Genomic DNA, 21,698 nt, shown 5'->3' with positions numbered 1-21,698 from the left:
TTGGTTACAGTTCTTAACAATTGCTCAAAGTATTTGGCCATTATATGACAACCAGCAAAATGCACGAACAGAGGGCACATATTTACTGCCATTCTCAACTAGCTTTGTCCCACCTTTCTTCCCCTTGATCTTTTCTCCTCTTCCTCCCTTTCCCAATCCTTTATGTCACTTATTTCTGTCCTTGCTTCAAGACCCATGCAGTTCTGCTTCCAGATAACAGTTGTGTTGGTCGTTGGCTCACCTTTGTATCCCACATTGAAACACCTTCTCAGGATGCCAATGGTACTTTTTCAAGCAGTGCTGTCAAAATGATTCATGAGGATATCATAGGCATATGAATTCAGAGTTTATATAGCATTTGATTTGTCAACTGAGCAAGCATTTTTGATCAACCAACGCTAGTTTGAACTGCTTTCGGTTTCTAGACATTTCCTCACTTAGTTTTAAAAACGGCCTATGGAACCGAGGGCAACTGTGAGCATACACATTCATGCACACATACATACACAGAATCACAATGTGCTCAACGCAGTCAGGTGACCAGACGAAGGCAGCAGGATCACTCACTCCCCCGGCCCACTCCTTTCTGGAATACAAATTCCTCCTGCCGTGCACCACTTTTACATGCTGTATTGGTACCAATGACCATCATGGCTTCTGTGGCACAGTGGCTAAGAGATTGCAGTATGAATCTCAAAGCCTATGGTTTAAATCTTGGCTCTGCTATATGGCCTTAAGCAATCCACTCTCAGCCATGCTCTCAAGACCCCATACAGGGATAATAAGGGGTTATTGTTAAAGATTACAACAACAAGGTAACATGAAACACTTTGTACACCCTGAAGCACTATAAATGCTAAGTATTATTTATTATTGTAAAGCAGCCTAAATTATACTAAACACAACATATTAAAAAGGAGCAAATATCTGGTCCTTGCAGTCACAATCATAATTCAGCAATTAAAGTTGGTTTCAAGCTCTGACTAAGTGGAAGCCAGACTTCAGTCTAACCATGGTCAATTATTGGTGCTGATGCAACACATAACTATGACCGAGAGAATGAAATTTGTGTTCCTGAAGAGGGAAAGACGATGTTACCCCAAGGCCCACTCCTAATTGCTGAACCATGGAGAAGTCAAAATGGTGTGTACCTGCCCTTTTCATTTCACTTACACCATATGCTGCTGCCTCAAGTTTTTTATTAGTGTTTTTTATACTTTAGTGTTTTTAGCTAGACTGAACTTAAGGAAAGATGGGACATAAGTTTTTACAATAACCAACATAAAAGCCAAGGGTGGCCAAGACGCCAGAAGCACAGGATCCAGGATATCAAAGATAGGCAACAACAATTTTGTTGCCACTCTGCCAAAAGGTAATCAAGGCCATGATGGTTCCATTTTTTAAAAGCGCATTGTGAAACCAGAGGCAGTATATACACACACTACCAATCAGAAGTATTGCACTGCACATGCCACTTAATATCAAAGAAATGGACTAACTTTAGCCAGCAAAGGAAACATGAAAACCAGGATGATTTATTGCCCTACAGACACCTCAAGAAAAGTCATTCTGGCCACTGCACAAATTATATCACAGCAACAAAATCATGCTACCAACTTGTGCACCTGATCATTTATGTTAGATGTTGGTGTCAACATGACATTGAGGAGAGTATTTATTTCTTGACAGCAAGTTGAGATGTTTGCATAAGCGTTTAAGCAGTGGCAAAATTATTCCAGTCTAAGTAACACTATGGCCCTAGGAATACAGGAAGCTGCCTTCTACCAAGTCAGACCATTGGTCCATCTTTCTCTGTATTGCCTACACTGACTGGCAGCAACTCTCCAGGGTTTCAGACAGGGAGCGTCTCCAAATGCTACATGGAGATGCTAGGGACTGAACCCAGGACCTTCTGCGTGCAAAGCAGATGCTCTGCTACTGAAGTACAGCCCTATTTTCATTGCACCCAATATTTTTACTGTGCACATATTGCTAACAAACGATACACCGACTCAGAAGAGTTTGGTAAGCAGTGTTCTAGGATCACCTAAGGCAGAAGAAGTTATTCCTTTTAAGTTAGGACAACTAGGTAGCCTTATGCCAAATCCAGTCCTTTGTGAGGTGCTACGTTGGAGGAGAAGAGGTGGGGCAGAAGCAGCATTTATGGCTGGCAGGCCACTTTATATAGGTTGGGTTGCTGCACCACCTCCTCAAAAGCTACTTGACAGCAATGAAATACATGTAATAAGCCAAATTCCAATAAAGATGGCCAGAGCACAATCCTACCCTATTTGCTACTTAAATGTGTATTAGTCCTCCCATCCCAAAGACTCAAAAGTGGGTCAATGAAAGCAAAAGGTGAGGGTAGAGGAGGAATTAAAAGTGAACATTTTTTCAAATATTCACTGAAATCTCACACTTTTTCCCAACTTCACTCTGCGCTTCTAAGGCCAGCCCAAACAGATAGGTCTTAAAATGCTTAAGAGGTGCTCAGGCTTAGTCTACCTGCAGCACGAGTTCCATAATCGGGAGATAGCCGCTAAGAACACATACAGGTCAGGCTTGTGAATAGCCACTTGCCCTCTCACCTGTGGCAAGATTGCCTCCAGAAAACCAGGCAATGAAAAGTTTGGAAATTGGAAACACATAGCTTTCTTTCCAGTTCCCAAAAGGCCACAAATGACTAGTCTGGGTGTAAGTGACCAAAAAGGCTAGTAACTTATTTGCAAGGCTGTCATAGATGGTACCTTCAGTGGACCTCAAGAGATTATAGTAGGACAACAACTCATCTCTCCAACCTTGCTTTCTACTGAACTTTTCACTATCACTGCCACAAACTCAAGAAGGAAGGAGACCTATCCCAGTCTGTGTTGGAATTGCTTTTTAATATGTTCTTAAATTTTTTTAAAAATGATTTTAATCTTAGAAGATGTTTTGAAAGCTTTTTTAAGAAATGTTTTTAAAGATGTTTTGTTTTGAGGTTTGTTCTTATGAAGTTTTAAAGTTTTTAGTGCTTTGTTTGCTGCCCTGGGCTCCTGCCAGGAGCCATCTTAACTATGTACTTTTACGACTAGCATCCACAGCTGTACATGCAGCAGAACTAAGTTGTTTCTCATTTCCAAATATGTTGTAGAAGCAATATTAAAGTGTTTTATTTGCCATTTAGACTGTGCATGGGAAGTTAGACAAATTCATTGTGTGCAACTGAAAACCAACCACTAGATTTTTAAAAGGTCTATTTAGATTGGAGAAGAGACAAAATTAATTCATCTTCCTGAATCCAGAACTCCTAAGATTCTCCTTCATGTGTATTATTTCTTTTTAATTATACTGAAGGAGAAATCAGTATTTCCATCTACACACAGGGCTCAGAATACCCATCTAAATAAATGGGATGGTAAAATGGTCCTTCATGTACAGAATATATGAAACAGCCAGATATCAAGTGGATCACAACAGCAGCAGCATTCTTTTCTAGTTTAAAATGTTAAGAAAATGGTGGTGGGTGGGAGAGAGAGAGAGAGAGAGCAAGAGGCAGAGAGAAAGCTGGCAAATTTACAACTGAGTCTTGTGCAGAGCCTTCCACAACTGCCCTACCACCTTTGTCTAGTTAACATCCACCCATCACTCCTAGCTGGCAGGGCTGTGGAGTCGGAGTTGTGGAGTCGGAAGCAATTTTGGGTGGAGTTGAAGTCGGTAGAAATGTACTGACTCCGACTTCAAAATAAAATTAATATTTTAATATTAATATAAATTTATTAATATTAATACATTAATATACACTTGCCATTTATGAAGGAGTCAGAGTCGGAGTCAGACAGTAGAAAAATTAATATACATTTGCCATTTATGAAGGAGTCGGAGTCAGACAGTAGAAAAATAGAGGAGTCGGAGTCAGAGTAGGAGGTTTGACATACCAACTCCACAGCCCTGCTAGTTGGTGATGAAGAGGGGATGGAGACATTTCCCTCAGCTATGTTAAGCTTCAAGGGGTTCTAAAGATCAACACAACTACAGGGAAGATCCCTGCCCAGTTTTCCAGCTCCAAGCTGGAAAGGAAGCTGGCTGTCTGGGTGATGGGCTGCAGAGGCATTCCAAGGTGGACCTTTGCCACCTATACAAACCCCAGCCTTTTCCTCCACAGCCAGAGGGCAAGGCTGGCACTCATTTGGAAGGCAAGCAGCAAAAGAACTTCAAATACTGTACCTTGGCTGGCTAGCATCACCTGCTCCCTCACCCAGTGCCTGATTTGGAGCTGGAAGGATGGGCTCGGTCCTCACAATTGTACTAGGCTTCCAAGACCCTCTAATGCCCAGCACAGCTACGGGACCCTGCCAAACCCCTTTTCCAGCACTAAAACTGAAGTGAGGGTCGGGGGGACAGGGCACTGTCATAGTGTTCTCAGAGGTGCAGCATTAGGTCAGGGGCCAACAGCTCAATACGATGCAGTTCTACACAGAAGTCAGGCCCATTGAATTCAGTGGGATTTATATCAGGCAAGCATGCATAGAACTGCAATATTGTGGGACTGAACAGACATGCATATGATTGCACAGGCAGGGCAGAGTTCCGGCATCCAAAAGTTTGGGTTTGTGGCACTTTGTTGTCTCAAGTTTAAGGAGAATGAAGTTGGAGAACACCAGAGGCTGATAAACTTAGTCAAAACAAGCAGCTCATTGTCAACCCAAAATCCACTAAGCCAGCAGAACTAAGCTAAATTCCCAGAAAGAGACAAGAGCTCATCGAGACAGACAAGGAAGCACCCATCAGTCCCTAATGAATATTAACACTTCATGCATTTAAGGACTTCCATCTATCCAAGATCACAGAGATGACTTTCTAAATAAGCACACAAAGTCCAGCAGATTCTGTGCGCTTAGCCACCATCTATTTATGAACATCTGAAATATGCTTACTTTGCTCTGAAAAGGAACCAGCCCACTAAAGAAAGTAACTAATTCCACCAAGTGACAAAGCACTGATTGGAAGAATTTGTGGAAGGGGCACCAGTGCCCTACTAAGTGAAACTGCTATCCTACATTCCAGTTCAACATCAGACCAATTTCTTCAGTCACCTAACAATTAACAGCTACCAGGAAAACAAAGTCCACTAGTTTAGTCCAGCCTTCCCCAACCTTGTGCCCTCCACCAAATGTTTTGGAGTACAACTCCCATTAGCCCCAGCCAGCCAATGATCAGAGCTGATGGGTGCAAGGACCAAATGATGTGAAGGAAAACCACTCGTCACTAGGGAAAGAATACTTCCTACAATAAGGGTATGAGGAGTTAACCCTCCATCCTATAGTAGTGTTAACACTGAACTTGTTAAAATTTACAGACAGCATGAATGGACTCTGCAGCTTGCCTCAGTTCAGGGAGTATGGGGGAGGAGAACACAGCTACATTTTGTACTACTCAAGAGCTTACGCATCTTATTAAACATGACTTTTATTGAACTGTTGTACGTCAACTTCCTCTCTTCAAAAAGTCATCTAATAAATCCTGTAAACAAATGCAGTTTCTGCCATGCATCTGAGCTCTTTTGCATTTTGTTCATGCAACTGCAGATCTGAGAGAAACATTACTCTGAAAGTCGAAAAATGCTCCAGCACAAGTAGATGTAACCAATTCTAGGTCAGCAGCTCAAACTCCCCTTTGAGCCTGCTGGGGGCAGCCTCTTGAGGAGAAACTTGGCACTGAGCCAATGCACTAAACAGCTTTTCCAAACAGTATGAAAAGGCTGTCCTTTCAGGAAGAGCTATACATATGAAGTCATTAGCCTACTAATTATGCTCAATGAGACACGGAAGATATAGCAACAGCCATAAATGGCCAGAAGTTTGTATAATCCATTACATCACCAGCTACTGCAAACTGATGGGTACCAACAATGAATTGGGCCACCACTAAAAAAAAGTGAATCCCACAGCCTCCACATCACACTCAGACTAAAAGAATATTGATACATGTCTGGGTAGAGGACACCAAGTTTAGAGGCAACAGCTGACCAACATCTGATGATAGAATGCGAGTTTCCTCTTCTGTGGAAAATCAGGACGGCCTTGTTGACTTCATTGTCTTAACTGGCTGGTTGGTTTCACAGCACCACTAAAGCTAAATCAGCATCAAAACATCCACGCTTAAAACGCAGTAACAAGTTCCACTAGAATACAACATGCGTTGACTGCATTTGTTCTCTCTTATGCTTGTAATAAAGTCAGAGATTTCACCATATATAATCTGTAAATTTCAGCCATGATAAGCTAGCTGGGCATGATACTGTAAAATACTGTAGCTCCATGTCTGGCCGAGGCCCAAGCAGAAATCTGATTTAAGTTCTGGAATGGTCAGGGCCGATATTTTCCACTATTCTGTGTTTTTTATCCATTTCCAACGCACTTCACACACACACACCCGTGGGTGCCAAATACTGTTGACCTACATAAATACAAGGAGGTCCCTGCTTTTCTATTTCCAACTGGAACACATTTTGCACAGTAAGTATCCTACAGTGCCTCCAATATCTTATCCTAAGCCATCCTTAAAACAGGACCCTTAACTCACCGGCAAGCTAGAGGGTCTTGACTGAAGATTTAAATTCACATCATCTTGCCCTTTACTGGAAGCCAATGAGGCAGCGGATGATGCCTGGGACCCAAATGAGTCTTGTGATAACTCCTGAAATGCAAGAGACCAATCCAATGAAAAAACAGACGCAATCTTGCGAAAAAAGAAAACTACTTTATCCTCACTCATGTTTAAAGCATTAATCATGTTCTATCAACACACATGGTTCCATTCAATTTCCCCGTATGAGGGCTGTAGCTTTAATGACATGTTTGTAAGAGCATTAATTGTAACCTAAATGGGGGAGGGGGGAAGGATGGTTGCAGCGCCAGAATCCCAGACATCTCAGAACGTAGAATCCCAGACATCTCAGAACTTAACACAGCCGCTCATTTCCTTTGGGAGCAGGCTAAACTCCCTCCTCTCTCTTCCCATCAAACCACAGAAACCCTGATCATGGAAGGGGGAAGCAGGCCAGGGGGGAAGCCCAGACCAGAGAGATTGCGTTGTCCAATCCTTAAGGGCCCGTTAATGGCATGTGAGAACTGTTAAGGCAGCCCATCCCTAACCTGATTCTACTTAAGACTTCTCTGCTCTGAGGAAAGGCAATAGGGAGGAAACCCAGGCCAGGGGGCCCATATCACCAGCTTCTAAAGTTGCCCAGAAAACGTTTTGGGAGCATTTGTCTAATGTTTTAAACTGTAAACTGCGTTGGCAGAAAGGTGGTATCTGAACTCAATAACTAGATAAGCCAGCCTGCCAGTCCCCACCAGCTCCTTTATCTTCCCCTCAAGAGACAGCCTTTGCCTTCTTCAGACCTCTCCTCTTTCTCCTTCCTCACTTGACACAACTGGAAATAAGCTATCAGAAATCAAGAGGCCTGTAGCCTCTCATCAGCCCTTACCCACCTGTATCCCATCTCAGGTGATTACTGGTCTAGCAGCTTCTTCTAGGGTTATGCTACACAACTGGCTGACACCCAAGGCAAATTGGGCCTTTTCGGAGGCATTTGGGCCTCGGCTGTGTCAGGTTCAGTCAGCCACAGATCACTACGGGTCAGGTTGGATGGCCCAGAGCAATCCATGGCTGCCAAAGGGCAGGGCACAGGGCAGGAAGAAGAGACAGGCAGAGTGGGAAAACAAGGCCAAGACCTTCCTCAGATCCCCCACGGTGTCTTCCTGGAGAAGGCAGATCTCGCTTCCAGCCTGCTTGCCTCCTTCCCCCACCCCCATGCAGGATCAGTCCCTCGGTGATTCTGCACGGTAAGGGGATGCCATGCAGAAGTGTTCAGCAGAGGTGGCGATTCTGCAGGATGCTGCAATGCCTCCTCCACTGAGGCATTGATCATGGGGGGGAAGCATCACAGCACCCTAAAGAATTGACTCCCATCTCAGTCGTGGGAGGAGGAGGGGACACAATGTCTCCTTTCCCCACCACTCTCTCTGCTACAACTTTAATTAGGGTTTTAAAACCTGCCCCAAACTTATTCGGGAGTAAATCCGAGGCAGGGCAGGGAGAGGGCTGTACATAACCCTAGCTTTTTCTCCATAAGGGCCATAGCAATTGTTATGCTCCACAAAAGTGGTCTTCTTATAAGCACTAAGTGTGCACAAGGAGCAAACTATCAGAGCTGCAGCCAAACAAGCACTATTGCCAGTTACATACACAGTTCAAGAGGGCCAGGATCAGGCAGCAAGTGCCCAACTTTTTATCTTGCTTCTGATTTAAGGGTACCAGTCCTTTTAAGGCAGGGAGGGGGAACCTATGGCCCTCCAGATGTTGCAGGACTACAATTCCCATCACCCCTGACTATTGATTATGGTGCCTGGGGCTGATGGGAGTTGGAGTCCAACAACATCTGGAGGGCCACAGGCTACAAGCTGGGGGCTTCCTATCAGCATCTGGTTGGTCACTATGAGAACAGGATGCCGGCACTGGTCTGATCCAGCAGGCTCTCATGTTCTTATGTACATGGCTAATGAGTTGCGTTTGGCTTGGCGGGTCACAAGTTGTGCAGGCCTGACCCAATTTGCTTTTACAGCCAACAGTGCTTTTTTATTTTAAACACTAGCCCTCATGCTGAGCTGCAGTTAGCCCGATTTCTGCATTAAAAAGCAGAAAGAGCCTTACACACATTTCGAAAGGTTACAAAATAATCAAATCAGTCAGTTTAACTGCCTAATTTTTTCAAGGAAGACAACGCTGCTTTGTTCTGACACTTGCCATCAGAGAACAGCGCAGCAGCCCATGGAAGGAGGAGTCCTACCTGCGGAGGTGGGAAGCGCTGCTGAGAATATGCCGACTGCTGCTGCGGCTGAGACTGAGGATAAGATGCCGACTGTTGAGAAAGCGCCGAGGTAGCAGACTGCTGAGCTTGCTGCTGCTGGTAGGGTGACTGCGACTGCTGCTGCGAGTAGGGAGGCTGACTCTGTGGATGCTGCTGGGCAGGGGCTGACTGCTGAGGATACGGAGATGGAGACTGCTGATGTGGTGGCTGTGACTGCTGCTGGGAGTATGGGGGCTGGGATGGCTGAAGCTGCGGAGGCTGAGACTGAGTTTGTTGTTGCTGATAAGAAGGCTGGGCGTGAGGGGTCTGAGATGGTGGCTGCTGGGCATAAGAAGGCTGCTGCTGTTGCTGCTGCTGCTGGGGGTGAGGACTCTGCTGGTTGTAATAGGGAGACTGGCTCTGTTGTCCATATCCACCAGGGCCCTGCTGTCCGTAAGGAGGGATCTGTGCAAGGGAGAAAGAGCAGGAGGAGAAGGGAACAAAGAAGCAGATTGAAAAGGTGCCAAACGAAGAACTGGACCTCGGAAAGAAACAGCCAGCAAACTAACCCTGCCTGGAAGATTTAGGACACCGGAAAGAACAACCACATTGCTGCTGCTTTAGCTGGTTACAGTACAGCAACCCAAAAATGTATTACTGTACTTATTTATCAAATATATCTCCAGCCCTTCCTCCCGAAGGATCACATTCACTCTGTTGCTTATCGAGTGGCACCACTTCATCATGTAAGAACTTCAGGCATTCTTGCCCATCACACCAGCATTTGGCCACTTCACACAGGAACTGTACACATTTCAGATTTTTAAGATCCATCCACAGTTTACGAACAGCATGGTTTTAAAAAGGTATTCACTTCTCTTTACCTGCTGTGCATAAGAGACGGTGCCCATTGCAGTTTGCGTCCTGCTTAGAGTCCCCATTGGGTACCTCTGGGGAGTCTGCGGCCCATACGGCTGTCCTGGATATCCATGGCCTTGCTGCTGCCCTGACTGAGGTCCCTGCTGTTGTGAATATGGGTTGTTTCCTCCATAAGGCTGAGGTCTCATCTTCCCCATCTGATCCATTGGGCTGGATGGCTAGGAAATAAAAGTTGCAATATTTGCTACAAAACATTCAACTGTGACATGAAACTATATAAGCAATACTGTCTTACTCATGGAAGACTGACTCAGTTTTAAAAAAAGACAAGGCAAAAGTCAAACATACTCTACTAAAAGAAGTTCCCAACCAATTACAATTCACCAGCAAACAAAGAGCTCAAAAATCTTGGTCAACTGAAGCATACTACGGTCATTGCATGCTCCAAGAAAAGTGCACGCCTCTTAAGTTATTCATTTCAGTTTTCGTGTATGTTATTAGCATTTACAGGGCAACAAAAATGTCACTGCATTGTCAGAACTGCAGAGCAGCTTTTCCATTTCACAAGAAAGTTGCTTGCTTTTTAACTTTCTAACCTCCTATACCTGGACACTATGATTCTACTGCTAGTTAAATAAATAGCTTTTAGTAGAACAATTAATACATACCTGACTACAAATGAAGTTAAGGCGATGCTTAGTTGCTCAATAAGGGACACCATTTCAAATTTCCAAACTGGCAAAAATGCTACATTAATATAAATGCCATTGATGTGCTTTACTTGAGGCAGGCACATGCCTGGCTTTCTGGTAGTTTACCATATTTTGTGGTAGTTTACCACAAAAGAAGGGGGGAACCTCTGCCAACACTATCTTGCCTGAAAAAGCAGTATGCAAAACAGAAATATACACCAGCAAGTCCTGGCTTGAAAGCGACAGGGTTCCCATAGACTCCAAACATTAAAAAGTTTGGTGTGTAACTACAGCAATAAAATGTGTTGCCCCCTCCTCACATATTTCATTATAGCCCACACTTTTGCACCAGAGTTATCCTATTCTCAAAAATTCCAAATAAACTTTGATACAAATATTGATCACTAAAGCCCAATGTGATGAACAACTGCCGGAGTCCAGTATAATGTCTGATATTACACAAGAGACAGCAGCTTGGGGGGGGGTGTAATACTGACTCATTTGCAAGAATACATTAGGATAAATAAGGAAATACCAAACCCTGACTGCAAAGAGCTGGACTGTCTCTTCTGGACTGACACAGGGGAAATCCTTTCAAGAGGAAACCACAGGTATAGATTATCATGATTACACTTCAAAAGCTGAAGGTCCTTCCATAGACATACATAACACAGGAAGTGTTACTTGGCTGATCGCTGCAACCCCGAGGCCCAGCTTCCAACTCACCTACATTCAAAGAAATCAAAAGCAATGTCAAAATTGCCGGTGCCACAGCACTTTCCCCAAACGTGAACAAAGTGAAAACCCTGATCATCACACAAATCTTCAAAGTTACTCTCCTTGCACTTTTATTTTGAGTGGACAATTAGCAATGCAACAAACTTAGATAGCTGCTGCGTAATTGGTCCCAATTGGCAAACTCTCACCTACAAATACAGCAGGTTTCCTACAAGGGTGTAACAGAAGCAGCGCTGTATAGAAAATGCAATTAACCTATGAAATGCCATGTTGCCCTTGTGTACAAAAGGTTTTAAATACTTTGGAAGCAGGATTAACACCTCCCAAGCAACACAATTTTAACACATGTGCAAACAGCAGGTCAGATTTCCTAGCTCTCCAAGCACAACGTGGCCTCATAAAGCAGAACAGGCTGTTTCTGTGAGAACATGAACTCTTCCCTAGTGCTTCTTAGGCCCACTTTAGAGGATGATCAAACGCACACGAGGCCACTGGAAAACTTTTTTTTTTAAATCAAAGCACTGTCATTTCCTATCTGTGGTGAGCTGTTCATGTACAGACACCACTATGCATAGGACTGGGGTCTTTTTTTGAAGACTACAAAGCTAGCTACCTGAAGCATGGGCTAGCAGTGGCAGGCTAAGAGCTTAATTGTTGTGGTATTTGGCCCTCTGCCCCATTTTGTTTTAATAAGACCCACATCCTCCCATGGCCACTTGATTCCCACCTCCCTCAACTTCTGCCTGGGCACAAGGATATTCAGTGGCTACCTGGTTAGATGAAATACGTTTCAGCCACAATACTAACAGCATTGTTATTTTTGGGAGATCACAAAACAATTGTTTTCTGGATAAGAAGTGTACTATGATAGTGTCACAAATCCAGCTTCCAGCAGCAAAATAAAGCAAGGAGGCCCTTTTGTTCAAGGTTATGTAAAACTTCATTTCCTCACTGTTTACAACACCCCCCAACATCAATTGTGCATGCGCATACCCGCAACTCAGGATAACACTTCATGCATCTGATGAAGTGGACTGTAGTCCACAAAAGCTTATGCCATAATAAATTTGTTAGGATTTAAAGTGCCACAAGATTCTTTGTTGTTTTTGCCCCTAACATGGCTATCTCTTTGGAAATCATTACTGGGGTATTATAGTTTATTATTACACTTAACTGCAGAAACAAAGACAAAGGACAAGGATTCTGAAGCGCTGTTTTCAAAAAGTGTGTTTGTGTGTTAAGGCAGGAGTAGAATCAGATTCCTTCAATTATGGAAAAAATGAAAAAACCCACCATAGGTCTGGAATTTATTCCTGACCAGATTTGCCATCTGATTTATAATAAAAAATAATAAAAAAGTATTGCTGGCTCTTTAACGGAGAGAAGCCCTAATTGATTCCCACAGTAATTAACCTGCATTTTACCTCAGAGTGTGCTAGTTAAGGAAGTCAGTGCAGCTATTTATAACTCATCTCAAATTGAGGGCAGACTGCCTAAAATCTAACACATCCCAGCTGTACTCCTGTTTGAACTGGGGCCAAGGGAATTTTTTAAAGCAATCTTGGCACTGAATGAATGACACCAACACTATGAGAGCACAAGCGGTTGTGTTGTGGTGACGTAGCGGCAGCGGCGGAATAGGAAGGGGGGCAGCGTACTGTAATCCCTCTCCGGAGTGCTCTTAGTTCATCAGCCCCAACCCTGCCGTCCCTGTACAGTAAAGCCAGGAACCACCCACTGAGAGCTAAACACAGGAAATGTCTTTTCCTCTAAACGCCTTGAAGTGAGAAGCACATGGCTAATCTGCATAAAAGCAAAGCCACACCACCCCTGCCAGGGAGGTTAGCACTCCTAATCTCTGACCAGGAGGCTGGCTGCCGGAGAGAACTTGGACCTGTGCCTGATAACCCAGAAAGAGCAGAGAGAACAGATGGGTAAGGACCCCAGCAGCAACAGCAATGGGGGGCACGTGACTCTCCACATGGCCTCGAAAGCACAAAACTATTGTTTAGCCGACCAGGCTCCCGTACAAAAGACAGCAAAATTGCTTCCTCTGCAGTTCAAGGAGAAGCAGCAGCTGTTCCTCCACCTTCTTCTATTGGACCCTGTCACACTCAAGCTAGTTTAGAGGACAGAGACCACTGAACCCCTGGGACCTGGAAGCCACCAAACAGATGAAAGCTCTCACCAACAAAACACAGATTTAATGCAGCTTGGCAAAGACACAGATGCAGCTGCCATCAAGCTCCCCACAGCTGAACCCAGATGGGATCAAGGACCAAAGAAAGAAATTAGACTTCTGTTCAGGGGGAATAAAATGTCACCTTCCTTGTGCTATGAGCACCACATTGTTTCAAGTGTTTTTTTAAGGCATTAGCCTGAATTTCCAGAGAACTGACCCAGCAACTTTTTAAGTTCACATTGCCAGGTTTAACAACAAAAACAGGGAGTTATTGTTTCACCAAAAGGCTATATCCATTTGTTTTTTTAGAGATTTCAAAGTTTCAGCGTAACAGCTGAAACACTGGCTGTATTCAGATGTAATAGTTTTACATTACAAGAATGAGCTACAGGCTTACATGCTTCACCCCTCCACTTTTCCTCCAACATGGCTGTGAGATCAGAAGCTTCTACTTCCATTTCAGATTAGCCACAGTTTAGCGTTACATCAGAATCGTAAGCATAGTTTACAAAGCTTGCTTGTTTCAATAAACCATAATTAAGATTAAGCACAGTTTGTCCAAGTTTGGGCAAGCTGATGTTAATCTAAAAATGTTAAGTGACTACTTCCAAACTCCTCTACACCAAAGGAGAGGGGGCGCCCAGAGGGAGCACACAAGCCCAAGTCCTTTAGCAGCTCACTATTTTAAATTTTAGACCATAGTTTAGCATTGCAACTGAGAAGGCCAATAACAGCCATGCTTCTAGGAAAGCTCACATTTTTGCTTAGCTCTAGAACTTGTTCAAGTAATAAAATTTTCAATTCTGTCACAAATGCTTTTTGCTGGATACAGTCAGAGGGACCAGGGTCAACTAATAAGATTCATGGCTGAGTGAGGATTCTAACCAAGTCTAACCCACACTCCTTCAACCACACAGGCTTTTTATGGAAAGAACTTAAGTCATAGCCTTCTCCCAGCTTGTAAACTCAACCACCCACACTTGGAGAAGAGAACTTTCAAAGTGACACAAAGCACCTGGACCACAGTTCTAAATGGGAGTAACCAGTAACTGAAATCCTGGCTTAACATTAACTCACTGTGTAGCTTTCATAACATCACTACTGAGCCTCAGTTCTTAATCTATAAAAGGAAAACACCACCCACTTCTTTCACAGGATGAATTGTTAAGTACCGTAATGCTGTTTGCATTTACGGAAGACTACAAATTATAAGCCATGCAAAAGGTCCAATCCCAAATTCATAGTTGAGAATTTCAAATTAATTATGAGGACTCTGAACATGATTACTCAGATAAAGGCAAAAGAAAAGGGGATGCTTCATGTGCAAAGAAAAAAGTATTAGCCTAAACATTCCACCATTTTTTGTATCGGGGAGGCAGGGGGAGCCAACATGGCTGCTTCGCATGCATGTCTTTAGAAAGATGAATCTGTAGCCAATAGAGCTGTCAATTATCACAGCAAGTATTTCAGACCTACCTCAGTCCCTTGTATGGGCTAATCTTTGCTTATACACATTTCAGAATTATTTCAGAATTCAAGTCATAAAGCCTTAAGTGGTGCCCACCCAACATTGCCCACAACTTGCAAGTATTAATTGGCAACAACATTACTAGTACTGTGCTGGAAAGCAGCAGCCTAAGAGTTCCAGCAACTCTTGGAGGTAGGCACTTGTAAAATGGTACAACTCCCAAGCCATGTTACCAATACCATTTGTCAACTACAGTGCTTGTAGAACACACATGTAAGACTAGGTACAATTAATTAACTGAAAAGAGTCTGTGCTGCACACTTGAGGCAAGTGTGCAACAGACAACTAAAATTCTCTTTCATATACTCCCATTTTGCAATTACAATGACTTCCCATTCTCCCTTGCTGCTCCAAATGCCAAGAACTTCCTCTCTTCAGTGGCCTCCTCAAAACCTCTTCTATGATGCCTTTGGCACAACCCTTAGTCCTCCTTTTCAACTGAAAATAAAGTCTAAGTATCCAATCGAATGTTCTTCCCTTGTTTACTCTTGCCCACTTCTCCCTTGCATCACCCTGTCTTGAGATTTGTCAAATTTTAGATTGTAAGCTCATCAAGGGAGACCTATCTTTTGTTACTCACAGAAGCACCACATACATCAATAAAAGGCATGAACGACTTGCCTTTGCTTAGTCAGCATTCCCTTCCAAACAAGCTGAGCCAAGCCATGCCAGCCCCAGTTCTATTTATCAAACACAATGATTCTGCAGTACTACTCAACTAGGGATGGATCAGTCTATTTCCAAGTCCATGTCACTTTTGCTTGTGTTTACTCCATCCCATTCTGTCTAGTTTCTAAATTAATCAGATTTTTTTCAAAGTCAACATTTAAATGTATATTTTAATTAATTTATCATACTTTTATTTCAATGTATGTATTTGAAAGCGCATTTGGGCAGAGAACTGTGTCGCAATGTTCAAAGATGTGTAAAAATTCAGTTGATAACTAGGTAAATCCACATATCAGTCTGGGAGGTGCAGATCAAAACAGTTCATATCACAATTTGCAAAGAGCAAATTGCCCCAGCATTTTTATTCCCATCAGCAGCAAGAGAGAATACTTAATAACAATGGATAACAATGGTAGGAGGAGCAGAAGGGAACAAAACCAAGGACTTTTCCAATGAAGTGTAGATTAGAAATCTGTAGAGGTCATAAATATGAAGGCTGTGTTCCCTGAATTAAAAGTTCATAATTAGGTCTATTTTTAAAAAACTTAAAAGTCTGCATATGACTAAAATAGCTTTTGGGGAAAATCATTTGCATACTACCTTTCTATATTGCTAGTCACAACACGGCTTATAATCCATAAAAATGACAAAACTAAAATCACATTGTCGCTTTGTTTTTAAATGCATACATGTGCCACAACAGGATCAGAGATTCATTCCTGCTCTCTCACACAGAAGGGAATGCTTCCAATAACATATGGTTAAGTACAATAGGGCCCCACTCATATGGCTGGTTATGTTCCGGACCTCCGCTGTAAAGCGAAAACCGCTATAAAGCGGAACCCATTGAACAGAATGGCGCGCAATGCCCAAAAACCACCATAAAAGCAGGACAAGCGCTGTGTGAGTGGGGCTTTAGTCAAACTGCATCTAATTGAAACCGCTGTATTAGCGAAGCGCTGTAAAGCGGGGCCCTACTGTACCTACATTTTAAAGAAATGTACCAGGATGGCCTTTGTTTATAAAAAAAGTTCCAAAGGATTTTCAGCTAATTTATTAAAATCAACTGATTTTACTGCAGCCCTACTAAATCTGTCTGGTGTAATTTTTACTTTGTGGTCCTCTTGAAACATACATGAGCAACAGCTGTATGATTATCAGTAGTGATATCAGGAAGTAGTGATGTGAATAGCTGCCTCTCTTATAGGAATTAGCTCCAGAAGCAAACCACACCAATATTGTCTTGATTGTGCCAATGGTTTTCCCCCATTAGTAGCATGCGATTTCCCCATGAACCACAGCAGTTGTAACTGCTCTTGTCATGCCTGAGTTGTATATAAGACACACAAAATACCAATGTTATTGTTACTGAGGACACACACTCGCAACTGTAAGAGATGAAAGTGACATAGAAGCGTGTCTGAGCTGTAGCCTATCCAACCATGAGAGACTGTTGATAAAATATGCAGAGTCCTTTTGTAAATTCTTCCTGTGTATGAATAAGTCTGGGATGATTGTCTAGACACACAATAAAAAAGATGATTCACAGAAAAGCCCTTTCAGACGGCTACAGCTGAACTTCAACCAGATTTCAAGACCATAATTGAACACAGAAGTATGGTGGTTCAACCAACCTACCCTGCTGCCCAAGATACATCACCATTCACAAAAGTTATATGAAACCCCTCCTGTTCCAAGTTTACTCACTTCAACCTCAACTTAACACAACTCAAGTTTCCTGTCAGGTGATATCCAACAATAGTCAGACCTACTGAAATCGGTAGACCTTTGAAGTCATTGCTTTTAATTTCTCTACTCCGAATATGACTTGGTTAGATATTGCTCATCATGTTCATACAACTAATGGATATGCACCCATCCCAAAATTTCACCCAACCCTCACAAACATAAAAATCTCTAAAGATGCTGGGATCAAAAAAAGAAAGGAGGAAGATTGCAGATAATTGTTTCCAGTTCTTTTTACTGAAGAAAGATCCTATGAGAAAAATGAAGCAGAGGGGAGCCAAAAGGTAAGTGCATGTATTGGTAGCATGGCTATGAATCACCATGGTACAGTTATGTTCCTCAGCCAGAAAAATGGTAGAGTGTATGAGTTTAGAATTGAGTAATCCGGCTGTCAAAGAGAGAGTTGCACACCACTCATGTGATTACAGGAGTAAATAGGTTGGCAAGACAGTGGGGCAGGGAGTCTAAAAATTAGTTGGCAGAAGCAACAGGAGTTCACAAATGCTTTTAAGAAAGGGTTGAAGTTCACAAAAGGAACAAGAAATGCCCTTCTGGGTCAGACCAAAGGCCCATCTAGTCCAGCATCCTGTTCTCAAAGTGGCCAACCAGATACCCATGTGAAGCCAGCAAGCAGGACCTGAGTGCAACAGCTCTCTCCTCACTTAAGATTCCCAGGTCCTGCTTGTTGGCTTCCCATAGGTATCTGGTTGGCCGCATCTGGTTGGTATTCAGACGCATACTGTCTCTGACAGTGAAGGCTCAACATAACTATCATGGCTAGTAGAAAGGAAAAGGTGGAGGATGCACAGTGTGAAAAACCCAGCAATCATCAGATTGAATTCCAAAGCAGAAAAGTTCATGCAACCAGTTCTTAAGATGACACTGAGAGTGGCAATAGGTAAGGAAGTCAATCCAAAAGATGGAAATCAAAGGGGAGGAGGAGAGAAGGAGCAGGAGGCTGCTTAGTCAGAGCAGTAATCACATTGCAAATGCTGAAGCCACCAAGAAGCTCAGCGAGGATGTTTCAGAAGAAGAAAGGCAGAAAATCAAGCATCAAGGCCTGACTGAAGGTAGAGAGGGAGGTCACAAGGGTTTTTTATCTGGAAGCCGCTGTGAATTCCAATTTGGAAAAACGGCGGGGTATAAATAAAGTTAATAATAATAATAATAATAATAATAATAATAATAATAATAATAATAATAATAATAATAATAATAATAATAATAATAATAATAATACAGAGATGCAAAAAGGTACAAAAGGAACTCTTGAAAGTTGAAAAGTAATGGAAGGGTAGACACTAGCAGCACTTAGCCAATGTGCTCACCATGTCTTTGGGGCAATATACTTTGAAGGAGAGATCTAAAAACCAATAAGAACGACACAGCAATTGTTGCATGGTAAAAAGAAAGTGGGGTATCTAGTTCTTTCAGTAAGAGCAAGGTACTGAAAAGGTCATGGGGCAGGGAAGAATGACTGCTTTGGGGGCAAAGCAGTTCTGGTGGCAGCAGAAGAGAATCTAGAAGGCAACTAGGAATGAAAGATGGGTGGCTGCTGTGGGGCAAAGAGACAAATTAACAGAATACCAAAGATAAGAACTGGGCCAAATATAGTGCAAGACCCAGAGAATGATGAGGAATTCACAGTAAGGGAAATGGGAGCCCAAGAGAATTAAATTCTTCTGTAGCATGCAAGCTACCTCCACAGCAAGAAGTGTAAGTAGAGGCTAGCCTGCCTGGTAGGTCACCAGAGAAAAAACCTTTAAAGCCTCCTTCCCACCTTCTGGAAACAGAAATCTCCCCACCTTTATATCCGTGCTTTGAACAACAGACACTTGAACTGCAGATCAGACCCCCCCCCTTCAACTTTCTTGATGAGTGTGTCCAGCTCACTCAGCCTTTCCTTACCGGTCATGTTTTCCATACTATCATAGTCCTTTAGGTTTCCAGTAATAACTCACAATTACCTTTGATCCTCATAATGCCATCAAGGATATTCAAGAGTAGGTGTTAAGGCAGAAAAGCACTGCACACACAGCCCAGCATTGTGACAACTAGTGCCACCCTCACCCTCCAAAGCAAGAGGGCAGAGAAAGCATAAGCCTCACAACTGGTTGCCTCTGAGCAAAAGGGAGGCGACTACCTCTGTCCTAAGCTAAGCTGCAAGGCCTGGCTACTCTCCTATTCCTATTTGCTGGGAGAAAGTCCATGAAAAGTAGATGCTGTCTCCTGTAGAAGGATGTAAGAAAGTTACTATTAAGGCAGTATTCAAGGGCTCCCCAAGTCTGGAGTCTGCCCCCTTCATTCACCTCATTTACATTCAAACAAGAAAAGCAGTCTCAGAAAGAAAACAAACACAAGCAACTAGCTGCTAACGTTAATGGAATGTGTATTTGAAAAAGTCTACAACTAAAAAGCCTTGCATACTTTACTACTTTGGAAGTAAAGCTCTTCCTTACTATCCATTGAACTTCCTACTATTTACAGTTCAAGCTCAAATCCGTTTTATTACACTGTTTTGTAGCAAATATCCCAATGGGGGGAGGTTGAAACTGTCTCCAATTGGCTTGCAAGTGTGACAAGCAGTGCCAACTCAGAGCTGATTTAACGCTAATAACTTAAAAGCTTGATATATGCTAGTTTTGAAAAATCCTACATGAAAACAAAGGGTTGTAGCCAATGCTAGTTCTACTCAGAGTAGACCCACTGAAATTACTGGGCATAACTAATATATGTTCATTAATTTCAACAAATCAACTCAGAGTAGAATTCAGTTGTACTCAACGTAAATTTTTGGTGCCATGAGGGCAGCCAATGGTGTAGTGGTTAGAGTGTCGGACTAGTACCTGGAAAATAAGGGTTCGAATCCCCACTCAGTCATAAAACTCACTAGACGGCCTTGTGCCAGTTATAGTCTCTCAGCCTAAAGTCCCTCCTCACAGCGTTGTTGTAAGGACTAAATGGTGGGAGGGGGGAGAACCATACGCTACACTGAGCCCCTAGAAGGAAAGGCAGAATATATATGTAATAAATTATGCACAAAACAAACAAAACTCCTCCTCCATGTGCTTTACAATGTCCTATTCTAGCAAAGGCTTGTATTTCTGGCAAGAAGCTTGCACCAGCCACCTACATGTCAGCTCAGATGGATTAATTGGATGGCTTGTATAGCAAAGTTAGCAACACCAGGAGTTGTTCAGCAAGAAGAGAGAGATACCTGGCTGCAGTTAAGTAGATAATGAAATTCCTATTATGCCAATGCCAGGGGGAAAGGAGGAACAGCCGATGGTGCAAAGCTTTCAGTAAAGAACAAGTATAGCAAGAAGTCATAATACTAGGAGGCATGGCCAGTTTTATTTTTTATAAGGATAGCAAATCCTGAAGCACAGCTCTAGATAGAGCACACTGTCAGAAAATGCAACTTTTTTTCAGTTGGTGTCGGCCACAGCGTTATTACCTTATGGTGCAACACACAATACTTTCAATACTTTTCTTAAGTGCTCACACATATAATCATTTCAAAGTTTCTTACAACAACCGTGTAACTTAGGCTATTATTCAACAGGCAGAGAGAGAGAGGGTGTGTGTTTGTGTGTGCTTGCCTAAGACCACCCAGCAGGATCAGGGCTGAGCTGAAAATGTCTGCCAGCATTCTCCAGTTTTCAATTCAAACTCCTGCTGCTGATGTAGTTACACATGTTTGAGTTCTTAAAGCTATGCAATTGCCTACAATTCTGTGCTTTGCATGATTATTTTATTCTGAGGGATTAAGCAGAGCAACAGTATTTTGTTTTCATTCACTGCCAATCACATGCTTCAAAAAAGCCTCCGGCCAACTTTAATTATATATAGCACTTTATATTGCACCATTACAAATTTGTTATTAGATAGCTTTACATATTATTTTGATACTGTATTAGTTGATGTTATTGTTAGCCACTATGGAAGGAAGAGTGGGGTACAAAACATTACACTGAAATAAGATTAATTTTATTACATCCATCAGTGTTCTGAAATCAGGCTGTTTTTCCTAGCTCCAGCTAACAACTCCAAAGATCAAGGAGAGTCACAGACAGGCACCACAAACAACTGAAGCCCCACCTTCTCCATATTGCTAGGGTAATGTGTGTTCCAAGTAGCCCAAGTTAAGATGCAACTTTAAAGTGAAGATTTTAAGAAATCGCCACTTGGTGCTTATCTGTCATTTGAGGCACACTTTAAATGAGCTAGCTGATCAAACAAAAATTAAGGCCTACAGTAATCAATGGATATTTCCTAAAACCCTGCTTTGTTATAAAGCAAGGACAGCCAACACGGTGCCCTCCAGAAGTTGTCTGACCACAATTACCAGCAGCATGGCCAATGGTCAGAACTGTAGTCGAACATCATCTGGAGGGCACCATGTTGGCTATCCCCATTACAGAGGATGCA

General features: G+C 42.7%; 1 protein-coding gene across 2 annotated transcripts in view; it reads right to left on the bottom strand.

The window, feature by feature from the left end:
- The window catches only part of ARID1A (AT-rich interaction domain 1A), a 134,825-nt gene that overhangs the window by 63,830 nt on the left and 49,297 nt on the right, over window positions 1-21,698 (bottom strand). For both annotated transcript variants that reach the window (XM_061598058.1, XM_061598057.1), the window contains 3 exons: window positions 9,718-9,930; window positions 8,834-9,298; window positions 6,565-6,678 (listed from right to left, as the gene is read on the bottom strand). In XM_061598058.1, the coding sequence (XP_061454042.1) occupies window positions 6,565-6,678; window positions 8,834-9,298; window positions 9,718-9,930 (792 nt within the window). The remainder of the gene's footprint in view (window positions 1-6,564; window positions 6,679-8,833; window positions 9,299-9,717; window positions 9,931-21,698) is intronic.

This window comes from Rhineura floridana, chromosome 15 (genome assembly GCF_030035675.1).
Source record: "Rhineura floridana isolate rRhiFlo1 chromosome 15, rRhiFlo1.hap2, whole genome shotgun sequence".
NCBI lineage: Eukaryota > Metazoa > Chordata > Lepidosauria > Squamata > Rhineuridae > Rhineura > Rhineura floridana.
This window is presented reverse-complemented; position numbering and strand designations above follow the sequence as displayed.